The following is a 16,969-nucleotide window of genomic DNA, read 5'->3' as shown; positions in this document are numbered from 1 at the left end:
CCTTTACTTCCTATTTATTATAAACACTGGGCAGCACATTAAATGTTATCTTGTAAATATATATACTCAAAAGTTGCTACCAGTGAACTCCTACCTTACTTTAAAGTGTACTGTTTATACACAGCAATTACAATGCCTCTAATTATTACTTCGACATAAACCTTTTCTCATTATTGATGACAACTTCCATGTTAGTATCCGACATTCTCCAAAGAACGAACATAAATAACGTTCTATGGGGGCTAAATAAATCACCACAGAGCTCAACCACGTCTTCATCGTGGATTTTCCACTTGAAACTCTTGTGCTTTATTTTTGATTTCTTGATAAGAGTCCGCTTGCTGTGAAGCTTCTTTAAGATCTCTGGTCGTTGTTCCAAGTACCTTGAACATCCCCTTGCGATTCCCAAATCTTCAGCTGCAAATACATTTAAGCGATGTAAACCTGTAACTAAAAACATCTTCGCTGACCACGGTCCGATACCCTTGATATTTGCGACTAGCTCTTCGATGATTTTATCATCGTCTGCAAAGGCAAAGAGATCTTTTATAGAATCCTCGTTATTGAAAAAATATCCAACCAAGGACTCAATATACATCAGCTTCCTTTGAGATAACCCACATTCCTTAAAAGCTTGTTTCTTCTTCGAGTCTTGGAATGTTTCGTGCAGTGTCTGATAATTAGGAAAAGTTCCATCAAACATATCTACGATCCTGCCTCGAATATTCTTCGCAGCTGCACCACTGATCTGCTGTGAAATGATGCTACCTGCCAATTTATTAAAATAAAGGTCCATCGAATCCTTGGCCACATTTTCCTTGAGAAACATGGTGAAAGGACTATGCTCAATGATTTCTTTTAATGTGGGGTCAATAGTTAAGATATGTTCTATTCCATCACGGAATGAATCAATGTGCTGATCCAGATATTCTTGGTCCACATCCACCTTGAGGATATCATCCCTTGTCCTTTTCATTTCAATATAGCCTTGGCGACACTTTTGTCCGTTCTTTCTTTCTTTACTTTCGAGAAGTTGTTTTAAGGTTCTCTGACATATAAGATTCCTTTATTAATCAAGATCAACTTTAATTATCAATTATCACTTTATTCAATGGAAAATAAACACTAAAACTGAAAGTTACCATTACTAGGCAACCGTATCAGAGATGAACATCACCGTCACTTATGAGCACTCTGATGATGTCCTTGGACCTTTTGAATTGAGTGAAGATATGTCGCTTATCGACCTTTTCGCATTGATAGACTTTAAAGAGGAATCTCAGATCATATTTCACAACATGAAGCAACTTGACACTAAGAACACGAATATAACTTTGAAAGAGGCTGGCTTACAAAACCATGATATGCTTTTGATAAAACCTAAGAATCCCGCTAGTTCCCAGGCAGCTTTCGGTCAACCTCAGGAGATCGATTTGACGGATGAACAGTACATTGAACAGTTCAGGACTTTCCTATTAGAGAATCCAAGTATGGCTCAAGAGATGGGTCTTCCAAACTTAGAACATATGATAAATAATAAAACCCAATTTCATCAACTACTAGGTCCGGTGTTACTTTCCAGACGTGGTGAAAGATCAAATAACCCATTCGGTATCCCAAATTCTGAATACTCAAGATTAATGAGCAACCCTGATGATCCTGTGAATCAAGCACGGATTTCGGAGTTGACCAACCAACATGAGATTGATGAGCAATTACGATATGCGATGGAATATACTCCGGAGTCTTTTACCCAAGTGTCAATGTTGTATATAAAATTAGAAATCAATGGCCACCCAGTCAAAGCGTTCGTTGATTCTGGTGCTCAACAGACTATAATGTCAACAAAATTGGCAGAAAGAACAGGGTTGACCTCTCTAATTGATAAAAGGTTCAGTGGTATAGCTCAGGGTGTTGGTACGGGCAAAATTCTCGGGAGAATCCATACGACTCAAATCAAAATCCACGACGTGTTCTTGCCTTGTAGTTTTACCGTACTTGACACTCCAATGGAAATGTTGTTGGGTTTGGACATGTTAAGAAGACATCAGGCATCTATAGATTTGAAGAACAATGTATTGAGAATATCAGATGTTGAGACCCCATTCTTGCCTGAATCTGAAATTCCAAAGGACTCCCTTCATGCACTGACAACTCCAGCAGCTGACGAAGTAAGAAAGGCAGCGTTGAAGAGGGACTCATCTTCAGGAAAAAATGCTATGACTGGCGATGCAAACAAAGTCAAGCAGCCAAAGATTCCAAGTTCTACCACAAATCAAACTGTTCCATCGTTCGCAGAATCAGACATAAAAAAATTAGTGGATCTTGGTTTCTCTAGGAAAGAAGCTATCAATGCATTGAATAAAACTGGTGGAAACGTGGACTATGCAGCTTCCCTTTTGTTTCAATAAGCAGGTATTGACCCAAAACTCTGCGCGCAGACTATTCTCTCTATTAATACTGAAAGAGTATGTAATGTACACAAAGTAGTATCAGATAATATAACAATCAATCATCATGGAACCTAAGTGTTGGCAAAGGATCTTTTGAAGCGGATAGCTGCGGTGTTAGATCGAGGTTCTCATCGCTCTTTCCGTTCTGATGTTTCGCACCTTTATCCTGTTTCGAACCCGTGGCCCCATTGTGCTTAGATCTGACTATTATCCAAGACACTTTGTCCGAAGGTTTCACACCTTGAATATCTATCTCCAGATTGAAGTTCTCGATGAAGTTTCTTTCATGTATATTTATGCTAGACGTGTATGTCATGTACTCGTTGAATATCGATACAGTGCTCCAATAAGAGAGCTTTCGTAGACATGCTATGACTAGCGATGTGACTTCCGTGTTCGAGTTCGAACAATGGATGTAACAAGGATAATGGTTCTTGTCGATCAAAAACTTGATACATTCTATTACCACATCGTACTCTATAGGTACAGGTTTCTTCTTCCTTTTCACCTTGGGTTCGTCTTTATTCTTTGTCTTTGTCTTCTGCTTCTTGTCATCCGCACATTGTATAAAAACCGTCTCAATACCCTCCACTTCACAGAACTCAGCTAAAATAGGGTCATTAGTAATCGGTTCAGGTACCAAAGATATAATATAGTTGAGTCGAAGGGTCCTCAAAAACGGTAGGTTAATTTCTGCCGGATATGATCCTCTGTAAAATCTCGGCTGAACACAGCTAAACTGTAAGGGAGTCACCAATGACATTGAGTATTCTATAGTTGCTGCTATCCCCAAATAATACCCAAACTTGAGCAGAGACAAGATGAGGAGGCTTCTTCCTACTGTATTTTAGACATGTTGAAACTGTTCTTCTTTGCAATGAAAAGGTCCAATAATAAGGAAAATCATGAAACATTTGGAGTTTGAACCTTTAAAGGATTGATCTTCAAGAAGGGGAGGCGCAACAAAAGAGTTCTCGCGAGAAGTCTGTCGATAAGCGTCGAGCGTATCTAGCCAGACGTGTTATTTGGTGACATTAAGGTACTTTGGTAATAGCTAGCTTAGCATTAGTCGTGAAAAGCGTCTTTAGCGATGGATTTCTTATATGAAGAGACTGCAACAGAGACTGCAGATGCCGTTAAGGTGACAAAACATGATGATAAGACTGATGAGGCGTTTCAGAAGTTCGAGGACCAAGTGGATGAACAGCTCCAGAAAACTTCAAAGGCTATTTTAGGTTTTGTTAAAGAGAAGGACTCTTTGAATTTCCAAATCCCTGAGAATTTGGGCGGTACCGTTACAAATAAGGCTCAAGAGATGTTGGGGAAATTGGATGACAACTTGGAGAAAGTTGAAGAGTTGACGCAAGGGTACTGGAACACTGTTTCTAAAAAATCATTCTGGTCGTCCATGGCGAATACCATATCTACTCAGTTTCAAGAAGTGCTTGATTTCGATGCCAAAGAGGCAGAGGGATCTAACAAGGATACCGCTTTTAGCTCAATTACAGACACAAAGTTGAAACAACTTGCCATAGACAAGTCAATATATTTGAAATATAATGCAGCAAGCTTACCGAAGGATTTTGTAATAAAGGAACATTTTGAAGAGATTCAAGAGTTATTAAACAAGGATTCGGACTTGAAAAGCTTACACGAAGACGTTGTCCCAGCACCTCTTGATGATGCAACATTTTGGAATATTTACTTCACTAAGAAGGCGGAGATTCTAAATTTGGCCTCAAAGAAGCGTGACTTATTAAGTGCCAAGGAAGATCTAGGTAAAGAACAAGCAATAGGATGGGATGATGAGGAAGAGGATTCAGAAGAAGAAATTATTCCTTCTAAAACTGCAAAGGCTAAACAAGACTCCAACACTGGTAAGGAGACTATTTCTTCTGCTAAAACTGAATCAAAAGCTATCAAGCAAGAGGAAAATGACGACGAAGAAGATGATGATTGGGAGTAGTTATTGGAACCGATCTGGTGTTTCTTCGAACACTGATTACATTTTGTATTTCCCTACTTAATTAATTATTATACTTACATGTTAACTCTACGGTAAAACAGCACATATGCATTAGGTGTGATATATTCGTCCTTCCTTCTAATTTTTCTCCAACTGACATCATCAAAAGAACACCAACCAACTCTGCCTTTGTCCACAAAGGAGGTGTAATGGCCACCATAGAGCGTGCCAGAATGTGACGCCACAGCAAAGAGTCTATAGTTGAAGGGTGGCTTTTGACCACGCAATGGCAACGAAACCCCGTTATCCTTTGGCATTTCTCCATTGTAATCGTCGATCCAAAAGCCAGTTAAGTCTAGTTCATTTGGATAATTGACAAAAACGTTGTTTTTATTCATCATATTATCAAATCTTTTTAAGTGAATGATTAAATTATTAGGCAAACGTGTGATGATGATTTGTTTGGTTGATGGTTGTCTCTGTTTACAATAAGGACAATACCACAATTCGTCTTTTTCCAAAGTTTCTAGCTTGGTAAACTCTTTGAAACAGTCGTAAATTGTGCAAGATCTTGCTCTGGGAACTGGTACTGAAAGAACAGAGAATGCTTGATAAGTTGTGGACGTATGTGCACAAATTTTACATCTGAGCTGCGATGCATATTGGCCTTGGAACAAATCCACGATGACACTGAAATCTGTCGTCAAATATCTCTCCCATTCGATGGCTGAAGCAATTCTCATCGGCATGGTTTCTCTCATTTTCTCAGCTTCTGGACTTAATTCCTTAAGAGGAGGATTGGTACCACATTGGTTCAAATCTTCATGTAAACCATCTAAGAGAAATTGGCAAAATTCTTGACAGTCCTGCTGCTGCTTGCCTTTAAACAGTGAATTTATCGAGCCACACGCCAATTTGAATTGAGTTGGATGCACAGCCGTTGACTCCATATTAGTATTGTTATAAGCCTGTAGTTTCCCCTGTTGATACATCTTCTGTACTAGTTGTGAAAAATAATTCGCTAATAAACCCTTGGAACCTAATCGACTGTTCACATTGACATGTTTCCTATATGAATTGGTCAGAAATATGTATGATAGCTCATGACAACCGAGAAGACATTGAATTATGCAGTTCAAATAGCATGAATTTCCTAAATTCACTAAACCAATCGCGAAATCCAGATTGATACTAGGATGACCAGATTTAGCAACAGAGTTATTCCCGTTTGAACTCACAATGCAATTTGTACCGTTCGCATGATTATTACTTTCCTGTCTGTGGTTTTTGATTCCATTTGGTTGAAGTTTGTAAGGTTCAGAATTTCCTTCATCGTTCTGCTGTAACGCTTTCGTTAAATTACTGGTAGATGGCAACAACTGATTAGGCACCAATCCAGCAGTTTTAATACTAGCTCCATTAGTAAGGAATGGAGCATCAGGATAATGTGTGAAACTTGTAGTTTGAGAGTGACTCGGTGAATTGGCTTTTTCAATATTATTATTGTTTGATAATGCCATAGGGTGAAAATTGTGTTCCACGGGCTTCGTACGAATATCAGATATTGCCGATTCCATTATTTTTTTCAACTCCATGGGGTACTTCTCCTTCCAAGCGTTTACGCCATTTTGCAAAACTATTACCTTAGTATGATGTAAAGGTTTATCAAATGATCTATTGCAAAGAATGTCTTGTAAAACTTCTAACTGTTGCCAGTAATATTTCGTATGCTCATCAGTGTCTGTGTAAAGCACAATAAGTCGAAACTTATCACGATTCTTGAAAAGATCAACTTCTCTATCCGATGCAGTGATTAATGACTTACGCAAGATATCAGAATCCGTGTATGATTCTTTGAACGAGATCGGTTCGATGCAAATAACGTTGTTATGCTTTATATGACCATCGTTAAAATCCATCCTTGGTCTAATATCAACGAGTAAAATGCCAGATGAGTCGTTATCATGCCGTATTAGTGAATGCAACTGCGAAATTGACACAAATTCCCCATTCTCATAAGAGTGTTGAGTACCGTCATGAGCAGCTTCCTCACTGTGATTTTTGATAAACCTCTTCACTTCCCCTATCTGTTTATCATTCGCTAGTGCAGAAACCAATCTACTATAAATTTCCAGCAATTCTTTATCTTTTGAATCCTTCTTACTATTCATCTTGATCTGTTGAAACTCGGCCAACCCCGGAATAACCTGAGATGCGATCTGTGACACAATCTTATAGTAAACGTACAATGTCTCATTCAACTGATATATCTGCGATGGTGGTGTGTCCTTGGAAGCACATGAAAGTTTTCGCAGCTCGCTCTTGTATATTGACAACGTGTCTATACATTTCGCCAAGAGCTGCTTGAAATGTTCACCTTCAACATCCTCAGCCACAACCTTCGACGCTACAGCTGAAAGCTGCGAAAGTGATTTACAAAACAACTTGGAGTTATGTTCGAGCATCGTGGTTGGTGAAAAGAGTGTAAAATCCCAGTTCAATAACTAAAACCTTCGAGGTTTCTTTTGAAATCACAAAAACTGAATCTGATCCGTTATCGTTGATGCTCTTGTTAATAGAAATACAGTCCGCCTCACTCAGTAATCGGAATCAAACATAAAAAGTTCTCTCGATGCGAATAAGCACACAAATACCAAATGTATCAACAATACCAAGTAAACCAGAAACAAACCTTTGGTCTATAATGACAGGAACTTTCTCATTAACAGTACTGAACCCTTTGTAAGTATGTATCCAATTTGTCAAGATTGTTTATGTGGATCTAAATCGAGGTTGCAATGGGTGGGAAAATGAAGAAAAGGTTAGTCACGTGATTCCACGTGACTATGCCCACATATTTTGTCCGACGTCTTCAACGTCCGGAACGGCATAGACATGCTTCGAGGAAGACATACTGTTGTCAGTTTGTTCAAACATATATGATATTAGTACCATTATATATGATTATCTAGTCATTGCTCTTGTTCTTACATAAATAAGGCCAGGTCTCATGGACCTGTAGGCGTTTTGAAGATTGTAGTTGTCGCATGTATTTTTTGAATATCCTAGGGTGCATTTCGTTTAGCCTTAATAGACACCGTCATCTGCTCTATGCTGTTTGATTGGGGCATCCTTACCCTTCTGCTTCAAGGATTTTAGATTAGGACGTTTGTAGTTTGGATCGTCGGTTTTAGAATCGTGTTCCAACTCTTCTAGCTTCTTCTTATTTCTATCGAACATCCTTTGATCTGGATCCTTTGACTTCTGTGTAGTGCCTGCCATAACAGAAGCTGAGAAGTTTCTTCTCAAACATTGGGTAGCAACTGGGGAAGACTTTATAACTCTGGTTAATTGGATCATGGTGTGTGATGCTGTGTGAAAATGATTCTTCTTTATTTCTATAAGATGGGATATGTCAAACAGAAACTTACTCTATATATGGGGTAAATGAGAAGCCGATTAAGGGAACAGGAACCTTCACAGGCTCCATTTATATAATCATCCAGGAAGAGGCTCGGGATCGTCAAAATAAAGGGTACGCTCTCTGACGTATCAGACTAGGGACTCAACCAAAGAAATAGTACGTTTGCACACTAATCCTGTGACAGGTTAGCAGCATCCCGGTTTTTTCTTTCTTTTATTACTTACAAAGATTGCTATTACCTTATTAGCTAAGATGGCGGAAAGACTATGCTAGAAAACGAGAGATTGCGAGCAAAAGAGTGTTGTGCATTTAGGGTAAGCACGGGGCAGTACTAGGGAGCATCTGGATCTAGAAGATGATTTTCTGGCCTCCACATATAGTGTGGTGTATGTCGCTTCTCCTATGCTAACGCTTCCACTGGTATTGAAGTTTGAGAACGAATATATAGATATAAAAAGGTAATCCCGAGGTAAGCCCGAATGTAACGTTTTTAAGGCAAGCCTTGACTTTACATCACCGGATGCTGTAATTTCTAGGTCCATCGGCACCAAGGGCGGAACGATCAATAGAAGGAACATTATCTTATTTAGTATCGTTTATATATACTTTTCTGTTAGAATACAGCAGTTACCAGGTATATCAGCTCAGATAACTACTACATGTAAAAGTTGCATCTGAGAGTTGAAATCCACCTTGATCTTCTTATTTTACTGCCGGATGATGGTTTGATTTTTCCTGTTTCCTTTTCATGCAAGTAAGGACCTGTTCAAGTCTCATACTCTTCCTTCACCAATTCTCTAACCATATTACACCAAACTTTGCCATTGCTTGAGATGACGTCTTTATTGTCACCAACAGATCTGAACCCGATTCTTTCATAAAATGGTACCAGCTCGTTATGGGCAATGATAACAATTCTGTCTCCGATTTCTTGGTTAGACATCTTTTGGATGTAATCTGTCAATAGTAGAGTAGCTAGGTTCTTCTTCTGATGTTGTGGAGCAATGACGACAGAATGCACTCCAATGACAGGAGAAGAATCGTCTTGTGTGAAACTCATGCTTTCGTTGGTAATAAAAGTTAATTCCTTGGTACCGTTTTTTGGGATGGGGATCTTGGTACCAAAGATATGGCCAATCAACTTTTCTCCCAAAATCTCAGTGCCTTTAACGTCTCTAATGAAAAGACCCGAGCTCAATTCGGGGCACATCTTCAATCTGAATTCGATCTTCTCCTTTCCAGCCCTTTCTTCAGGTGGGAAGCCTTGTGCCTCTAGCTCTACTGATGCTTGGCAATCTTCTATCGTTAATGGTCTAATATAAACATGCAGTGGCAATGACGATGACATAGTGAAAATTCTTTTCTGATTTTATAATACTTAATAATGATTTCCTAATGTTGTTTCTTCAATTCTAGCCACAATAATACAATTATTTGCTCCTTATTCTAGTTTGCTTCTAAAATCAATCGAACCTTATTATCAACAATGGTATTCAACTCCTAGACCAATTGATTTTATCAACTAGTGTTAGACAGATATGATGTCTTTGTGAACTGCTCAATAACGGAAGTGATAGTCTTGTGAGATGTGTGTCTATATGTATTTGTTATCCTTATCCTTATCATCATATGTAAAACCTTAGTATATATGATTGATATTGCAATTGAATTGTTATTTTGATATTGTACAAAGGAGAAACAACAGTTGCGGCAAGAATATAGAAATTACGCACCACTTGGTAGGAATTTGTGAGTGATAACCAAATCTAAAGTTGACAGAACCTGTAAATACCGGACTGGCAAGTTGAATGGTCACCAGAGGCTTAATCTTGGACCAGAACGCCAATCATCACAGCTGGTGAACAGTGTCTCAGGGACACCTGATGTTCGTGTTTAGTGAGATGTCATGTGACCCGTACCGTCCGTTCCTAGCGAAATTGCATGTTGTTTAAGCCTTTGTAGCCAACAGCACCATCAAGTCGATGCCAATAGATACAACATTCTTGGCCTACCTTGTAGCAGCTTTTAAGGCTTTTTATGGGCTCATTTCTTTACTTTATTGCCTTCTTTCGGCCAACTACGCTTACTTTCACCATACAATCACATATTGAGAGAGCTTTGAAAGTTTCAAGAAATAAGTACCTTTGATCAAAGAGATAAAGCTGTGAGCTGACGACAACTACTGTCTATTAGTATCATTAGACTATTAAAACCTCCTGCTCTACTACTGCATCAACACATATTTATAAAACGACGGGATATGAGTAGTGTTTCAGAGATTTTGCCCCTAGAGGTCATTGACAAAACAATAGGACAGGAAGTGACCATTCTACTTAAAGATTACAGAGAATTCTTTGGTACGCTAGTAGGGTTCGATGATTACGTTAATGTTGTCATTGAAAATGCGGTAGAGTATTTGGAAGACCAGGAGATTAAAAGATTCCAGGGAAAGATGTTATTGACTGGTAACAACATTGCTATGTTGATACCTGGTGGAAAACCTGCTTCAAATTAAACAATGGAACTGCATATTGATGTTCAAAACGAAATCTGTAACATGCATGCTGTTTTTTTCTCTCTCAGATGTTTGGTATTGATATATTGACTAACATCCTTTGTAAGTATATATTATATATTTTATATGTAAAATAATTATCATATTGAAGTGCAGCTTATACAAAAAATGAATCAATGCAAACGTACGAGACGTTTGATATACCGTATCCGAAGGTTTGTTGATTTTTGTTGTTCAACTATATCATGCCAAGGGATCGAAAAACCATTCGATCTTAGTGTTTTCAAAAACTCTCATACCCATAGTTTTTGACTCTTTCATTTTGTCCAAGGTAGGATCAGCCCTGGTTATTAGCCAAGGCTTGATAACTTTTGGTTGCAAGACGTATTTGTTGATCAAGATGTATGAGATTACAGCATAAACGGCACCGACGAATAAATCGTATCTGAAATGGTGATCCAAATATTGGGTTGACCACCATTGTAAGCATACGAAAATCGTACCCAAAAATTTTGGTAACAGACCTTTATGGAAAATGTAGAGCCATTTGGACTCTAGAATATGAACTGGCAAAACCTGCTGTTTGGCAAGGATTTTAGCAACAGCCAACGTATTTAGTTCTGAATCCGAGTCAGAAGTCGTTGCGCGTGCTTCCAAGTCGTCATCCCCACCGTTAGTTGTTTGTAAAGTTATGCTATTAATATGTGAAACGAGTTTACTTTCGACGCTGTCACTATCATCAGCAAAATCGTCATCCTCGAACTCGAAGGGAATAATGGATTTGTTAGGTTGGACCTTAACATTCGTATAACCTTGTTCTTCTTCATCTTGTTCTTCATCCATCTCATAGTCATCATCTTCATCCTTTTGAAGAATGACAGGAGCAGCATCCGTAGCGATCGATTCCGGCACAGATTTCGTTTGTGTAGACCTGAACAAAAGGAAGAAGAAGCATTGTACAGCCATAGCCGAATGTAGTGACGGCACGGCACCGAACACGATTGGCGAGAGATGGAACCCATTCGAATTGAGATGAGTTCCAAGATGCATGTCGACCCTAGTCAACCCAGCAGCGTAACCCGGTTGACTGTAGTTCAAATGAGCCGTATCATGGGCACCGTACATATGTATGAACCATGGTGGAGCCATTGGTAATAAAAAGTGAGTGAAGAGCCCAACGATATTTTGTAAACCTAATGCGAATGAGAAGCATTTCAACGTACCTGGGATGTGGAAAACGTACAAATACACACCAGTAAGAATGGGCCCAGTGAGATGCAGAATCACGTACATCACCCAAGCCAATAAGTCCTTGAACTTGGTGAAATTCGACGGATCCTGACTGGATAAAAGGTGATCGAAATTCAACATCACAAATGTAAAGAACAAGAATAGAAAGGGTAACACGTTTCTCATCCTGCTAGGTCGGAATTGAGATGAACCGATATAATTCAAAGGGTATTGTAGCAAGACGTCTGTCTCATCGAACAGGTTATGCCTCAATTTCTTGGTATAATAAACATAGTACCAGATGAACAATGGCACCACAGCAAATAAGATACCGATGATACTACTGCTCACGAGAGACACCACGAATTCCAACCTGGTATCAAGAGAATGCCAGTAATCACCAAAAATATACGCATCACAATAATAAGCGACGCTACCCCAAATGGGTGGTCGCCAATTGGTAGGTATGACACCTGCATTCTTGAACATAAACAACCATATAAAGATTGGTGAGAAATTCAAACAAAAATTCAAAGCCAGTGTGAAGACATTGCGTTGATTTACACCACCCAAATATACCCTTTTGATGAACCACGGGATCCAAAGTAAGCACTCCATGTCTTGGAGTAGGGAACTTTCAGCTGAAAACGAAAATCCACACACAGACAAACAAATAGAAAGCTTGTTAACTAAATACTATCAAAGGACGATGAGATAGAACCTTGAGAAACCTTAGAGAAACTTTTGATATGCAAAATGATTCGAAAAGAGAAATACCAGAAAAAAACCTGAAAAAAACCACAAGGCAAAGAGAATAAACAGCGGGTGGCTTAAGCCTGGATTCCTCTTAATACCTTGCCACTACTTAAGTTATCGACTAGATGAAGTATCAAACATCACAAGATTAACAAGATTTACTAGTTGGCATTAACGTCTATCAACAAAATGGATGGACATATTTGTATATATATTTAATACTTTATTTTGCAGAGAGTTACGTATTTTAAGATGGCTGCGGATTTAGTAAAGCAATTCGAAAAGAAAAGAACTAATATGGCAAGGAACAGTTTCGGTAATAAAGAGTTTCCAGTTGAAAGGTAACCGTTTTATGGTGGATTTTCTGATCGGACGTACTGCCAGCAGGGCCGAAAAGAAATGGGTGAGGTTCCTACGCTGGGAACTGGTCCGTCTTGTGACTTAAACCCACGAAAATATGCGGTAACTTGACTGAGAGAAACTGAGAGATGGTACGTTTTTCGTCTGGCTATGGAATTAGGTAGGAATTCAGTTTATGCGTCCTTCGTTGTGGCCTAAGGCTAAGAATTTGTTGGCTGAGCTTTTTCTATTGTAACTGAAAACATTGTTTGGGATTTCATAATGTGGGGGAATAATGTGAATCGATAGTTATAGTTATGTAATGGTGGCATTTTGAGGCGTTGAAGGGGTGGCAGTAAGGGAGGAAGAGCATTCGTCATCAAAGTGGCTGAGAAACTCTTGCTGTTTCTTTTTTATCAGTCACGTGTTACACACGTGACTGAATGTGTTTTAAACTTAGAAACTTATGTCCTATGAATAGGTGACCGTATAGAGCACGAGTGTCTAGTGTACATAGATATGGCAGCCCAGGGATTTTTGTGATCTTGGAGTGCCTTTAGTCGCTATTATGAACTGGATACTTAGTGGTTTTTTCGTTCCGCTTGAAAATAATTCAAATCACGTTTTAATTCGTCTTACTACTTTGACAGTGAAGGAAGTTCAAAGATAAAAAGATCGACTGACTGACGACTACGGAAAAGTACCCTGCACCCACCCTAGATCAGCATGACAGATCTAAACCCAGCAATAGACCTGAAATCAGACTCAGGAGTCTCACCAAAGCAGAAGCTACAATGGAAAATACAAGTGCTTCTTCATATCAACTCGATGTTGATCAAAAAATCCCAAGAAACAAGAACCATGTACGAAAGCAGACAGGTACCGACACTCGCGTCGCTGTCCAAAGAACAAATGGAACAAATACTAATCCAATATACGAAAAGAATACACTGTAACTTACATACAATATCTCAGATAAATCAAGGAAATCTAGCAGCAAAACCTCCTATCATGGACCCTCCTCCAAACCCATTTCTTTCAAACACTGCTTCAGCTCAGGAAAGACAACAGGATATGCTGGTCAAGATGTATCTATTAATGAATAGAATGTTCCAATTATGGTAGCTTCAACGAACACTGTGCGTACATTGTGTGTACACTGTGTGTACATACATAATATATAGATAAAACGCTCTCATTTTAACGCTCTCTGTAGTTACCTATAATAATACTTGCTCCATTCCGGTATCAGCACCGTATGCAGCAATGCAGCAATGAAGCATAGAACGATTGCGGTCCTTGATAGGCTTCCACAGACATCACCAGATGTTTATCTGTCTTCGATATTCCCTTTAATTCTCAAGTTTCCTGAATTTTTTTTCCGTCCGTGCCATCATGATATGACAATGGCAATTGCCATTGCCATTGCCATTATCAAATCCTCTCATATGGACAAATAAATATAAATATATACAAGTATGTCAATTACGTTAAACGTACTAGTGCTTCGTGAGTATATTTAGATTAGCACTGATTCTAATTGGTATTCTCATCGTTATAATATTAGATAGAAGATCAATCGATTGGACTGGGGGAATAGTTCCATTGTATGAGTGTTTAAATTTGGGAATAAAGATTTCGGAACAATGACTGGAGAGAAGAAACTGTCCAACAAGGTTATCAACTGTATCACACAGTTGCCCTATAAGATTGAGAAAATAAGTGATGATGACACGGAGGCTAACGATCCATCCTGTTGGTCAATTGAACCAATAAGTGGTAATTCCGCTTTGCAATCAAGTCTCAAATATTTGAACGAGTCACCTAATTGGGAACACCATATCGTTGCATGGACCGGTGAAATCCTTAACTCAGATGAGAATCCCGATAGATCCATGTATTTGACGCAGGCTGAAAAGGAAGTCATTGCCACCATGTTGCAAGGGAAAGAAGCTGAGGGTTGCACCCACACTGTTCATCCGGTATGGCTTTTAAGGAAGGATCAATACCGTTGGAGGAAATTTGCTGAAAACGTTATCTGGCCTGCATTGCACTATATCTTGAATGCACCGGATGACGGTACTTTAGAAAACGTTTGGTGGTACGATTACGTGAAGTTCAATGAAGCTTACGCTATGAAAGTGGCCCAAATTTATCAACCAGGTGATATCATCTGGGTTCATGATTACTACTTGATGTTGCTTCCTCAATTATTAAGAATGAGATTCAACAATGCAACCATTGCATACTTCCATGATACTCCTTGGCCATCAAACGAATATTTCAGATGTCTTTCCAGGAGGAAGCCTGTCCTGGACGGTCTCTTAGGCTCCAACAGAATTTGTTTCCAAAACGACGGTTTCGCTAGACATTTTGTTTCCAGTTGTCAAAGGCTTTTGGGTTGTACTGCAACGAAATCTAGCAATTCAAACGCTAATAACTCAGACGAGTATCGGATAACGTCTTATGGTGGTGACGTTTTGGTTGACTCTTTGCCTATCGGTGTTGATACGGAGCAAATACAAAGGGATGCGTTCTCTCCAGATGTCGATGAAAAAGTTAACGCAATCAAGAAGGCTTACGAGGGAAAGAAAATCATAATTGGTAGAGATCGATTGGATACTGTCAAAGGTGTTTTACAAAAGCTACAGGCGTACCAGGTATTCCTAGCTATGTATCCGGAATGGCGGGGTAAAGTGGTTTTGATTCAAGTCAGTGGTCCAACAGCTAAAACCGATGCAAATATAAAACTTGAGTCTCAAGTTAACGAATTGGTGTCGTCCATAAACGGTGAATATGGTAATTTGAACTATAGTCCTGTCCAGCATTATTACCTGAGAATTCCCCAAGATGTTTATTACTCCTTGCTAAGAGTAGCTGATGTTTGTTTGATTACCAGTGTTAGAGATGGTATGAATACAACTGCATTGGAATTTGTCACAGTTAAATCACAACTATCCAAATATAATTGTTACGCATCACCATTGATTTTGAGTGAGTTTTCTGGTACTTCTACGATCCTAACCGATGCAATAATCATAAACCCCTGGGATGCGGTTGCTGTGTCAAAGGCTATAAACAAAGCACTCAAATTAACACCGGAACAAAAAGAGACATTAGAACTGAAGTTGCGGAAAGAAGTTCCTACGATCCAAGATTGGACAGATAAATTTTTAGGTAAAGTGGTTGATCTTGTCGAACATAAGATAGGAAATCAAAAGATTACACCTGCCTTGAATCGTCCTTTGCTCTTAAAGACTTATAAGAAGGCCAAAAGACGTTTATTCTTATTTGATTATGATGGTACATTGACGCCTATCGTGCAGGATCCTGCAGCTGCTATTCCAAGTGCAAGATTGTATTCTATAATAACCAAACTTGCTCAGGATCCGAAGAATAAGATATGGCTCATTTCAGGTCGTGATCAACAGTTTTTGAATAGATACTTTGGTACCAAAATACCACAAGTAGGTTTAAGTGCTGAACATGGTTGTTTCATGAAGGATGTTAGCAGTGAGGAATGGATTAATCTCACATCTAAGTTTGACATGTCGTGGCAAAAAGAGGTGGGGCAAATAATGGAGGAATACACCAAGAAGACTCCAGGTTCATTCATCGAAAGGAAAAAAGTTGCATTGACGTGGCACTATAGAAGATCTGATCCACAATTGGGTGAGTTTAATGCAGACGCCTTGAAAACTTCACTAGAGAAAATAACAGATGGTTTAGGCGTCGAAGTTATGGAAGGTAAAGCAAACATTGAAGTTCGTCCAAGTTTTGTAAACAAAGGTGAGATTGTTAAAAGATTAGTATGGACACCTCATGGAGCGAAACAATTAATCGAAGATAACTTCTCAATTGATGAAAATGTCCTAAGAGATGAACTGCCGGAGTTTGTTCTTTGTCTCGGTGATGATGTAACCGATGAAGATATGTTTAAACAGCTTAACCACATTGAAGAGCAATGGGACGAGAAATACCCTAATTTCGAATCCTCTGATGGCTTTGGTATCTATCCTGTTACTGTTGGTTCTGCTTCCAAAAAGACGGTCGCAAAAGCCTACCTCACTGATCCACAACAAGTGCTAGATACTCTAGGGTTACTTGTTGGAGATGTCTCTTTATTCCAAAGTGCCGGTACTGTTGATCTAGATGATAGAGGACATCTGAAGGATAGTGAAAGTAGTTTGAGATCTGAGCAAGCAAGTGCTGCATATGCCATGAAAAGATCGACATCTTCAAACAATGGTCTGAAAAAGTCATCCAAGAATAATTAATATTCCAGT

The 16,969-nt window shown here is 39.0% G+C and overlaps 11 protein-coding genes across 11 annotated transcripts; 5 read left to right on the top strand and 6 right to left on the bottom strand.

Moving 5' to 3' along the window:
* Positions 1-145: 145 nt before the first annotated feature.
* On the bottom strand, positions 146-976 carry MAG1 (DNA-3-methyladenine glycosylase II; the record flags this gene model as incomplete). Its single annotated transcript, XM_454417.1, has 1 exon — positions 146-976. One exon carries the CDS (start codon positions 974-976, stop codon positions 146-148), a length of 831 nt encoding a protein of 276 aa, XP_454417.1.
* A 190-nt stretch (positions 977-1,166) lies between these two features.
* Positions 1,167-2,411, top strand: DDI1 (Ddi1p; the record flags this gene model as incomplete). Its single annotated transcript, XM_454416.1, has 1 exon — positions 1,167-2,411. The coding sequence occupies one exon, from the start codon at positions 1,167-1,169 to the stop codon at positions 2,409-2,411; it is 1,245 nt and encodes a 414-aa protein (XP_454416.1).
* Positions 2,412-2,508: 97 nt separating this feature from the next.
* Positions 2,509-3,216, bottom strand: OCA6 (protein-tyrosine-phosphatase; the record flags this gene model as incomplete). Its single annotated transcript, XM_454415.1, has 1 exon — positions 2,509-3,216. One exon carries the CDS (start codon positions 3,214-3,216, stop codon positions 2,509-2,511), a length of 708 nt encoding a protein of 235 aa, XP_454415.1.
* Positions 3,217-3,543: 327 nt separating this feature from the next.
* DOS2 (Dos2p) lies at positions 3,544-4,419 on the top strand (the record flags this gene model as incomplete). Its single annotated transcript, XM_454414.1, has 1 exon — positions 3,544-4,419. The coding sequence occupies one exon, from the start codon at positions 3,544-3,546 to the stop codon at positions 4,417-4,419; it is 876 nt and encodes a 291-aa protein (XP_454414.1).
* Positions 4,420-4,493: 74 nt separating this feature from the next.
* On the bottom strand, positions 4,494-6,884 carry KLLA0_E10275g (uncharacterized protein; the record flags this gene model as incomplete). Its single annotated transcript, XM_454413.1, has 1 exon — positions 4,494-6,884. The coding sequence occupies one exon, from the start codon at positions 6,882-6,884 to the stop codon at positions 4,494-4,496; it is 2,391 nt and encodes a 796-aa protein (XP_454413.1).
* A 622-nt stretch (positions 6,885-7,506) lies between these two features.
* FMP16 (Fmp16p) lies at positions 7,507-7,779 on the bottom strand (the record flags this gene model as incomplete). Its single annotated transcript, XM_454412.1, has 1 exon — positions 7,507-7,779. The coding sequence occupies one exon, from the start codon at positions 7,777-7,779 to the stop codon at positions 7,507-7,509; it is 273 nt and encodes a 90-aa protein (XP_454412.1).
* Positions 7,780-8,609: 830 nt separating this feature from the next.
* PAA1 (polyamine acetyltransferase) lies at positions 8,610-9,191 on the bottom strand (the record flags this gene model as incomplete). Its single annotated transcript, XM_454411.1, has 1 exon — positions 8,610-9,191. One exon carries the CDS (start codon positions 9,189-9,191, stop codon positions 8,610-8,612), a length of 582 nt encoding a protein of 193 aa, XP_454411.1.
* Positions 9,192-10,103: 912 nt separating this feature from the next.
* LSM5 (RNA-binding protein LSM5) lies at positions 10,104-10,358 on the top strand (the record flags this gene model as incomplete). Its single annotated transcript, XM_454410.1, has 1 exon — positions 10,104-10,358. One exon carries the CDS (start codon positions 10,104-10,106, stop codon positions 10,356-10,358), a length of 255 nt encoding a protein of 84 aa, XP_454410.1.
* A 243-nt stretch (positions 10,359-10,601) lies between these two features.
* IPT1 (inositolphosphotransferase) lies at positions 10,602-12,206 on the bottom strand (the record flags this gene model as incomplete). The annotated part of the gene is made up of 1 exon (XM_454409.1): positions 10,602-12,206. The coding sequence occupies one exon, from the start codon at positions 12,204-12,206 to the stop codon at positions 10,602-10,604; it is 1,605 nt and encodes a 534-aa protein (XP_454409.1).
* A 1,203-nt stretch (positions 12,207-13,409) lies between these two features.
* SNF11 (Snf11p) lies at positions 13,410-13,808 on the top strand (the record flags this gene model as incomplete). The annotated part of the gene is made up of 1 exon (XM_454408.1): positions 13,410-13,808. One exon carries the CDS (start codon positions 13,410-13,412, stop codon positions 13,806-13,808), a length of 399 nt encoding a protein of 132 aa, XP_454408.1.
* A 521-nt stretch (positions 13,809-14,329) lies between these two features.
* TPS2 (trehalose-phosphatase TPS2) lies at positions 14,330-16,960 on the top strand (the record flags this gene model as incomplete). Its single annotated transcript, XM_454407.1, has 1 exon — positions 14,330-16,960. One exon carries the CDS (start codon positions 14,330-14,332, stop codon positions 16,958-16,960), a length of 2,631 nt encoding a protein of 876 aa, XP_454407.1.
* Positions 16,961-16,969: the final 9 nt, after the last annotated feature.

Source organism: Kluyveromyces lactis, assembly GCF_000002515.2.
Source record: "Kluyveromyces lactis strain NRRL Y-1140 chromosome E complete sequence".
NCBI classification, from domain to species: Eukaryota; Fungi; Ascomycota; class Saccharomycetes; order Saccharomycetales; family Saccharomycetaceae; genus Kluyveromyces; species Kluyveromyces lactis.
Note: the sequence above shows the minus strand (reverse complement) of the source record. Positions and strands in the feature narration are given on the sequence as shown.